At 32.7% G+C, this 10,656-nt stretch overlaps 1 protein-coding gene across 2 annotated transcripts in view; it reads left to right on the top strand.

Annotated features, from left to right (window-relative positions):
- The window catches only part of LOC107444012 (flavin-containing monooxygenase 5), a 12,548-nt gene extending 1,892 nt beyond the window's left edge, over window positions 1-10,656 (top strand). The window contains exons 1-3 of one of the 2 annotated variants that reach the window (XM_016058060.3): window positions 2,916-3,075; window positions 7,401-8,046; window positions 9,636-10,656. In XM_016058060.3, the coding sequence (XP_015913546.2) occupies window positions 7,405-8,046; window positions 9,636-10,592 (1,599 nt within the window). In that variant the 5' untranslated portion in view covers window positions 2,916-3,075; window positions 7,401-7,404 and the 3' untranslated portion in view covers window positions 10,593-10,656. Of the gene's footprint in view, window positions 1-2,915; window positions 3,076-7,400; window positions 8,047-9,635 lie in introns of those variants that run through there. The other variant, XM_043049077.2, reaches the window with a different exon arrangement.

Here is a 10,656-nt window from a genome sequence, read left to right as displayed (position 1 = left end):
GGTTAAAAATTTTAATTTATGCTGTGAAAGGTGACAAATAAAATAATGCACATGCAACATAATATAAATGATACAGGAAACTTTTGATGGTTCTTAAAGAGTTAAGTAATGGTTTGTAAACATAAGATTATTTATTTTCAGCTGTTACAATCGTCCCTTTACTTATTGTTACAATCGTCTTCAAGACGCCATTTCAGCTTCATTTGTTAAAAACAATGCTAGTTAATTAACAAAACTAATCTTTTTTTCTGAAATGTTAATTAAGGTGTCCACTTACATATTCGGTTAATAATTTTTATTTGATTAAACAAAATTGCTTTTTTTCAATATAATATTCTAATACCAAAAAAAGTACTTACGTAGCGTGAAAATATCTTTTGTGATGCAACTCTTTCAAAAGTACATAAAAATAGTTGCTATCAGGGGTGTACACGTAGATTTATTAAATACACCTTGTGCGCCACCTCGGAACCAAATCTAGAACCCGACACTCGAAATTTTTGCTCTGTTACAATCGTACCCTGTTACAATTGACCCCTCTCTCCCCTACTGCACAGTGGGATATTTTATTTATTTTATAACCGTCGTTGAACAGCCTACCCAATTTCGGGTTTGCGATGACTAATATTCAACTCCGTAGCCTTATAATTTTGAACACAATACAGAAGACAATGAAACTCCTGGATCAAGTATTGGAAGAAATTTGCTTTTATGGAGGACTTTTTGATGGATTAACCCTCATTTGCGTTGCACGGAGGGGAAAACCATGAAAGCCTCCCACAGTTAGCTCGGCAAGGGGACTCTAACCCTTGATCCGTCTACAACTGAGGATATTTAACCTCAGTACTGTGGTCGGTGCGAGCCGTGAGCGGAATTCGCATCTAGCAGTTATCGCTGGGATTCGAACCCGGTTCACCTCGTCGGAAGGCGAGCGCTCTGTTCTCCGCGCCACCACGTCTCGTAATGGGCTATTGGCGACGCTTTGAGATACATCCTCGAGGATGATCCGAAGACATGCCATCACAAGTTTGATCCTTCTCAGAGAGGATGGCTCCGCTTTGACTGCCCGACGACCTGAGCGTGAAGTCGAGCACTCTAAGGTAGAACAGTTTAACGAAGACCGATACCGCGCACCCTCGGTCCCTACGTAGGCTGTTCAAAGTGGTCACCAACCAGTTTACTGACAGCAGCCGCTGATGCTTCACTTCGGTGTTCTAGTGGGAACCATGTCTTTACGATCAGTCCACTGCGGGACAATGCGTGATTGATTTTGGCAAAAAATAATCGTTTATCCGTAAATATAACTTTTTTCGGTAATCTTGAATGTTTATTAACCAGCGTACTTTAAAAAAAAGAAAAAAATTAAATAATTTATAATTGTAATTTTAATGTATGATTGATCATGATTGCAATCTATCAACCATCGTTAATTAACTTAATTTACTAGTGGGCTGCTCCCCCTGCTCCCTAACGCTCGCCAACCCCCGAAAATTGCTACGCAATCTTATATGGTTTGCTTCGCAAAACAAGCTCGGTTCGCTCGCTACTAACTTAGGCACATTGCAAATGCACAAAATTCTAAGGATTCAAAACAATCATTCAAATCCATATAACAACTTTTTTTTAAAAAAAAAAAAATTACATCTTTTTAGTAAATACTAAGTCATTAAAATAAATTTGAATTCAAATAAATGACATGTAATTCGTTAAACCTATTAGAAATGTGCTATAGTATAAAATCTTAAGATAAAATTTCTAAAACTGATATCTCTTTAAAAAGGTTAAAATTTTGGCTATAATTAAGTCTATTAAAAATTGAAATAAGTAAATTGCAATGGAAAAACCTGCATAAACAAAACACTGAATTTCGACAGAAATCTCACATGCTGAGAATGCTCTCTCTTGTCAAAAAATATAAAATAAACTGACCTCAAATGAAACTCAAAGGACTTCGAATCAAATAATTAAGGAATCAGCTATCACGTTTAATATAAAAGGAAGATTTATTAACTAAATAATAAAATTGCAGCATCGCAGTTCCAAAAAACAAATCTCACACTCACTCGAAAAAACACTAATTAGTCACCATAGCAACTACAAAACTCTTCTCGTTACCATCTATAAACTCATATATAATAAATAAATTATTTAACAAAAAATACGATTCGCATAAGCATGTAATATTTTACACTCTGGTTATTTCAGTTTCCATTTTTAAAAGCGCTATATGTTGAGCCACCTCAACTAGATTTGGCATGTGACATCTTTAGCGGCAATCATTGGTCGATTTTCTAGCATTGCCATTCGGGAAGTTGTAATAAGGCTTTTTTTTGTCGCCGTGTAAGAGAACTATATATATAGATTGCAACAATGAATACAAGCATGCTTAGAAAAAGTGTAGTTTGATATTTATGGTATTTATGTAAATTTACGGTATGATCGGTATACATGAAAATAAAGTATGGAGTTCCTACACTAAAAATGCATTAATAATTAACAACGTCCATGAGATAATGTTTTGTTTTCTTAAAATTCAAATTTCGAATGCAAATATTTCATCTAGAGTTCAAAAAAATGCATTCAACATTTTATCTTCTAAACTTTTGAATAGAAGTCAATGCTTGGTAATATTTATTAAAGATTAGTTTTAAATATTTGTATACATTTTACAGGTTATAATTCTTTTTTTTTATTCCTGAGTAAGCACTCAAATATGGTCTGTGTTTTTTTTTACTAGACTTTTTACTACACTTACATTTTTTTTACTAGACTGTACTAACAGAAACAATATCTAACGCGTTGCATGTCAGATAATGCATATTTGATTATGTATTTTTGTTTTTAAAATTCTAATCAAGGTTCTAGATAACAAGAAGGAACAAAAAATAAACAGAACAGATTCGAATCGCTTACACTTATCAAAAAGTGTGTATAAATTGACGAGGAAAAGCTTCAAAATGTTTATCACTACTTGCTGCATACAATTTTTATTTGATAAAACGCAACAGACAAGTTAAACTACTATTTCACCAGGAAAATCTATAGATTTTTGGTTTGTTTGGAAGTAAACACAAAGTAAGTATAAAAATAATATGAACAGTTCTAAAAATATATTTCTCTGAAGTTTCAATACTTTTTATATAAATATATTTGATTGTTTTGATAGTTAAAAAGTTTAAAGTTATTTTTGAAAGATTTTAAAAAATAAATTGAATTGATTCGATATATATAATAATTTAAGCAGAATATTATATAACTTCTTGCCTGTCTTTGTGTTATTCTTATTTACTGTCTGGGCTGGCGAGACAAGCAAAGCAACGTACTGTAGGCAAAAAAAGATACCCTTTATAACTTTCTTTCTAATAATCAGATTTACACGTACTCAATGTCAGTCTTAATGGTTTCTGAGGGGAATTTCAAATATGCTTATTATTAAGAGCTAATTAATAATTAAGTTGCGAAATCGGACACAACAACGTACTTTCTCTGAATAAGCATTTTTTAAATTTATTTTTTACATATTTGGATTCTTAACCTTAATATAGTCTGAAGCTAGGAAATACGGTACCCATAGTTTTGTGGGGAGAATAGATATCGACAATGTCAACCTTCATTTCTGAAACTGTACCTGGACATAGAATCGAGTTAACATGCCTTATATACTAGTGAATTGGAATTGTATTTTTGTAGGGGTAGACACACTACAGTACTCTCCCACCAGAATTATACATATGATAGAATTCAATGAACGGATACCACTAGTTGATTCATTGATGTTTTGCGAGAAGCCGGGAGAACTGTATTAAGATCACCGTACTTTTGCTGATCGTGAGAGCTGTATGAAGTTCAGCGTTGTGATTGCTCCTGTGTTTGTCGTTAGATGTCGAGTGCATGCAGCCTCACGTTGTGGGTGATCGAGACTGAGTAGCAACAGCGCGAGGTGGTGGACATCGTCACAGTCACAAGGAGCAATTCAACTGTTCAATGTGGACCATTCATCGAAGTAAGCTTGTTCCAATCGAAGTGGGAATTTCTGTCAGGGAAGGTGTATTCACATCACGTCCAGGTCAGCAATGTGGGGAGAGTAACATTGACAATGTCAACCTTCATCTTTGAAAATGTACTCCTACATAGAATCGAGTTAACATACCTTATATACTAGTGAATTGGAATTGTATTTTTGTAGTGGTAGACGCACTGCAGTTTGATCAGGAGAGCTATCCAAAGGTCGGACCCCTTAATGTTACTTATTCATTAATTATTAGTAATTTTTTTGTTCCACACAAAGAACAGGTAACAAGCTAGTAATTAAATAAATATTTCTTATTAATACGTGTCTCTGATTAAACTCTTGAACTGTTTGAAAACTTATTCATTAATTATTAGTAATTNAAAGAAAATTTCATGCAAAAAATAATTTTTAATAATAATTTCTTTATTTTTTATTATTTAATTTTATTGAGGATGAACAAAAATCTGAATTATGAGGTGTGATTTATTTTTATACCATATTAATCAACATATTTTTATATGGAAAAATTTTAAGATTCAACCGTTTTTATTAAGTAGAAGACGAAAAAAATTAAAATTAATTATTTAAAACAAAAATTTAACAACGAAGAAATATTTAAATGGGGATATTAATATTCAAATATAGTTAACTTACGAGGAACTTGACTTTTGTGCTCGTATCGTAAAATTTCATTCATATTTTTTTCGCTAATTGCAGTTTTTTTGCTCCATACGAAGAACGGGTAACCAGCTAGTAATTAAAAAAATATTTCTTATTAATACGCGTCTCCGATTAAACTCTTAAACTGTTTGAAAACTTATTTATTAATTATTTGCAATTTTTTTTGTTCCACACAAAGAACAGGTAACCAGCTACTAATTAAATAAATATTTCTTATTAATACGTGTCTCTGATTAAACTCTTGAACTGTTTGAAAACTTATTCATTAATTATTTGCAATTTTTCTCTTCCACACAAAGAACAGGTAACCAGCTAAAAATTTAAAAAATATTTCGTATTAATACGTGCTTCTGGTTACTCTTGAACCGCTTGTGCTGAAACCCTGAAATTCAAGTAGTGGATGCCATGAGTTACCGCTTATTCCTCAGTCCAAAATTCGCTAAAAATTAATTCGTACCCTCAGATGGAATTTGTTATTCTTCGAAGCGTACTTTGCTCAGAAACTTTGCAAAATAGACATTTAATAGTTGCTAATACTTTTTCTTTTGATAGTATAAGTGATATTTGCTAGCTGACAACTCTGTTCAATCAAAAGAGAGTCCCATTGAGAGTATATTGCACATTTTTAAGTAATCATTTATCTCTGACATTTTTTTATTTATTTCATGTTAAAAGCAAGTAAAATCAACCTAAATAATTTTCACAGCAAATGAATATGACGTCACCAAGTTAATATTTTGAGAGCTATGAGAAAATATGTGTTTCACGTGTTAATAATGGGTAATACGTATGATTTTCAAAATTATTTTACAATGAAAGAGCTTTAAAAACTAGACAAGAAAAAAAGTTCTACGATGTTACTCCCACAATGTTACTGCCAAAAATGGTCGGTTGCTGACGATCCTTGCCTGTGACGTCACTTTACATAAAACATTCTAGCCAGCACCTACTATCAGTGTTTGCTTACATCTACATTGATCTTTGTCAGTACAGATTTTTTATGTATTTAGTGATAGAGCAATTCAGTTAAATTCATTATAAGGTAGTTAATAAATTTTAAATATAGATCATTTTCATAATTTGATGTTATTTAAAATTTCAAAAAAAGGATAAAAAATATTTAGAATAAGCAGTTTTTAAAAATGAATAAGCATGATTGTTTTTTTATACTACTTAAATGTTTTTATTCTCTTTTTCTTCAAACTATAGATATTTAGTTAATAATTTTTATTTCTGATAAGTTGCAAATTGTCCCGTTTGTTCTAATCATTCCTACTATTTTTATATAATCTAGACATTCAATACTTCGGACATAATTTTAATATCATTAATAACATATAAATCAATTTTTTTAAAGAAGAGCTTAAAACTAATGTCATGTCTGTGCAAGTTTTTCATGTCTATTATAAGATAGTGTTACAAACTTAACAATTCAAATTATTGAAATTCAGAAAACTTAATATAAAAAAAATATTAAAATTTGATTTGATTTAGACTAAGCACTTAGTAAGCTAAGTTAGAAAACTGAACTAATGAACAAATAAATATTTTTATGAAACTTACATAACAGAACATTCGAAACATGGAACATTCGAAATATCAGCTTATATTTCTTAACTTGCAGCTTTGCAAAGTAAAAACAGTGTAGACATTGCATCAATTTGCAAAAGTTAATTTTCGCCTATTTTTAGCATTTTGTATGCTTCGACCGTCACGGACCGAACTCACAACCTCTTGGACAAGGGCCCAACGCCCTACCAACCAGGCTATCCTAGTCAGGCCGTTGCTATACATATATCAAAGAAATATATTACTGTCTAGTTGATTAAACTATTATTTTATACTTTACAGCTAAAATTCTTGGCTTTTTTAAAATCCTTGGCAACAACTTGTTGGCTTTTTTGCCAAATAAGTTTCGATATTTGAAGTAAAATATCTAAATATTATTTCCATGTCTAACGCGTAGTCTGTCACCTAAGTTGAGCTTTTATGAGTATTACATAAAGCATGAATTGGCGATCGAAATAGGCTACAGGTGGTGTAGAGTTGAACTCTCTACCTATGGTAACACTTCGTAAGCTTTCATCATTAGCGTGTGAAAAGTCATAGAAGAAGGAAGTACGTTAGTTTTTGTCTTGATTTTTATATAGATTAAAATCTTTTAAGTTGGGAAACTATATGGATCTGAAAACTATATTAAACATAGTTCTAGAAGAAAGCATCATGGAAATTTTAAAAAATATTTTTAGTAATTAAAAGTGAAAAATATTAAGAAAAGGAAAAAATATCGTAGTACATTCCTATACAACTGAAAAGACAAGGAGAGGGAAGAGAGAAGGGCCAAAGACATGGAACCGCTCTTCTCCCTAGATGGCGTATTCCAGCGATGCTATCGTCTATAATGCAAAAATAATAAATTTCAATAAAGCTTTGTGATTTTGAAAAGAGGTCGATTTTGGGTAATTTTTGACTAGTCCTCCCATTTTTTTCCTTCATATTTTTGGTATTTATACCACGTTTTAGAGTGTAATACACACATAAATCCAAATAATCCAATGTCTTAGTCAAAAATTTCAAAATTTTGCCTCTAAAGTTATTTGGGTACTTTAAGATTCATGTAGTATTTTTTATTTATATTTTCTAATAGAATAATTTTAAAAATAAATTGCTTCGGGGATGTTTTTGTTATCATTAATCTTTTTTTCAGAATCATGGTACCAGATGTCAAGAAGAGAATAGCCATTGCAGGTGGCGGTTTCTCAGGATGTGCTTTCATCGCAATGCTAAAAGAAGAGGGCGGCATGGAGCCTATCTGTTTTGAGAAAACAGACAGGCTAGGTGGCACTTGGAGCTACCGAGAAGAATCCACCATAGGAGTTCCTTCAATCATGCCAACAACAATCATCAACCACAGCAAAGAGATCGGAGCGTTTAGCAACTATCCTCCACCCAAAGAATTGCCCAATTATATGAAACACTCTGAACTCCATGAGTTTTTCATGAGCTATGCAACTGAAAAAGGGGTCTTAAATCACATCCAGTACAATTCAGAAGTCGTTGAGGTAAAACGGGCTGCTGATTATGAAAAGACTGGCAGGTGGATCGTGAGCGTGAAAAATACTCTATCGGGTGAGGTCACTTCGGATACATATGATGGAGTGGCTATTTGTGTGGGGCACATTAATGTACCGAAATGGCCCTCATATGAAGGTCAAGACAAGTTTAAAGGAAAAATAATCCACTCCCACAGTGTGAAAGGTGTCGCACCATACGAGAAGAAAAACGTAGTTGTCGTTGGAATGGGTTGTTCTGGCTTAGATGCTGCAGTTGAAATTAGTAGTGTGGCAAAACAAGTAAGTGTTCGTAGGATATGATTTGTGACTTTAGCGGCTCTATTTTCTCACATTTTATTCTAATTTCTTAAGTTTTAAATTTTCTCCTTAATTATTCTCTCTTAAGTTAACTACTCGCGTTCACGAAACACCGAAATTCTTAGCAAAAATGCTGATGTTGGCTAAGACAAAATTTAAATGGCAATTGAGCTTTTTGAAAGAATTTACATTTGAATCAAATGACATATCGAACTTAGAAAAGGTATATTTTGTACTTTTTATTAAAATAAAGTTATGCAATATGAATTAAGTTCCAAAATCAAATATACTAAAGTTTCGGTTCCATAATTAGTAACCTTCATTAGGATCGAGATACCAAACGGCAGAAAGAAAACGGGGAGGGGTAATAGCATTTATTTAAAGCAGTTTTCTTCACAATTAAACTACTAATTCACTATATCCAATTATATTTAGTTCAATTTATTATTCATATTTTTTTAAACTTTAAATTTGCAACAAATATATTTTATTACAATATCTTTTCAATGGCGGGCACTTGGGTCTATTTCTCATTGGCCTCAGAAATGCCAGAATCGCTACTCTTTTATCGTTACCCAGTGGGCACCTGTGGTTAAGTCACCCCGGTGGAGTAGCTTTGACTATGTCATACAAGCTCAAACCCGTTTATAGGGCAGGTTACATTCACAAAATCACGCATGAGAAAAGATATATAACAGAGAGAGAGAGAAAGTTACAGCCATGCCTAGTGTGGGATTCGAACTCACAACCACCGGCCCCATAGTCCAGTACAGTAACCACTAGTCCAGTGATTGGCTTTTATTAAAATATAACAGTTGGAGTTACCAATTATAGACTAAAAGTGACTTGAAACAATCGTGACATATGGTCTATAAAAAGCAGACTTTAATAAAACAAAATGATTTCTTCAAAATGGTACAAATGCATATTACTTTAGAAGGGGTCGAGAACGATCCAAGCATAAATAGAATTCATAATTTTACGAAAATGATCATTGTATTCGTTTTCCATTTTAAACGATATGTGACGCGAATCAATCGTCAACATATCATCTATCAAAAGCAGACTTTGATGAAACAAAAGTAATTTATTGAAATTTGTATATTACTCGTTGATAAACCATCAATCATACAATAAAATATTTGCTTGAAATAGAACGTAAATCGCCTTAAACAAGTCTTGGTAAGGTGTTCTAGTTTGTCACTTCCAGCTTAACTGAATTTGAATTCTGTTAAGTTTATTTTAAGACTATTAAGGGCACCTTTAAAAGTGAATGATGTTTTTACATCGCATCAAAATAAACAATTAATAAATATACCCATTACAATAATAATAACAAAATTAATTAATTGTATCCATTATGTTTGAATTAATCGAGCTTATTTACAAAATCATAAGCCAAAAATACATAAATTTGTGTTCTCCTAAGCATAATTATGCACTCACTAAAAATATATACCGCTCTCGCAAACCAGAATTTTATCATGAATCAGAAAATACTAAAATTTTTTAATAAATATAAATTTCATATGAATAAAATTCATTCTCCAATATAATTTTTTTCCTTTTAGGTTTATCTAAGTACACGAACGGGAGCACATGTTTTGAATCGAGTTGGTCCTGATGGTTTGCCAATCGATCATGCCTTGGCCCGACGCTATATTACCTTTTTAATTGACTTGTTACCGGCAAATTTATTAAGTTGGCTTCTTGAAACTGTCCTTATTGATCCGAAGTTTAACTCAAATTTGTATGCAGTCAAACCTAAGTTTCATGTACTTTCTAAAGACCCAGTCTTGAACGACCATCTTGCATCAAAATTGCTCTCTGGCTCTATCATTCAAAAACGGGACATATCAAAATTCACCGAGAATGGGGTCCTCTTTGAAGGCGAATCGTCCGTCAATGAAGCCGATGTAGTCATAATGGCTACTGGCTACACATGGAAGTTTCCTTTTCTTGAAGAAGACATCCGTACAGAAATGGAAAAACAGCTTACTTTGTACAAATGCACATGGTATCCTGATTTAAAGCATTCCACATTGGCCTTCGTGGGGTTCTTTCTACCGTTTGGTCCGTCTTTTCCAATGGGAGAAATGCAGTGTCGATGGGTGGCCCAAGTGTTTGCAGGAAATTTAAAACTACCTTCGAAGGAAAAAATGATGGATGATATCAAGAAAAGGCTTGAAATCAACGAGCAACGATATGCACCCTGCAGTAAACAAGGTGTTCGCGTCGATTACACGCAGTTTCAAGACGAGATTGCTGAACTAATAGGTGCTAAACCGAATTTTTACAAAATGTTATTTACAGATCCGCAGCTCTGGTTCAAATTAATATTTGGTCCTAGTGTTTCCTATCAGTACAGACTACAAGGACCACATCCATGGGAAGGAGCTAGAGAAGCTATTATGAAATGTGATGAAAGAGTACTGTGGCCATTAAAAAGAAAGGAAGTGGAAAGAGTGGAATCGTCATTTGTTAGATTTGGGAAGAAATTTCTATATTTCTTACTTCCTTTTTCATAAAAAGGAGTTTTTCCTCTGTGTTATTCATCAATTGAGAACTTCAATAAAATTAAATTTGTCTTAA

Source organism: Parasteatoda tepidariorum, chromosome 6 (genome assembly GCF_043381705.1).
Source record: "Parasteatoda tepidariorum isolate YZ-2023 chromosome 6, CAS_Ptep_4.0, whole genome shotgun sequence".
NCBI lineage: Eukaryota > Metazoa > Arthropoda > Arachnida > Araneae > Theridiidae > Parasteatoda > Parasteatoda tepidariorum.
Note: the sequence above shows the minus strand (reverse complement) of the source record. Positions and strands in the feature narration are given on the sequence as shown.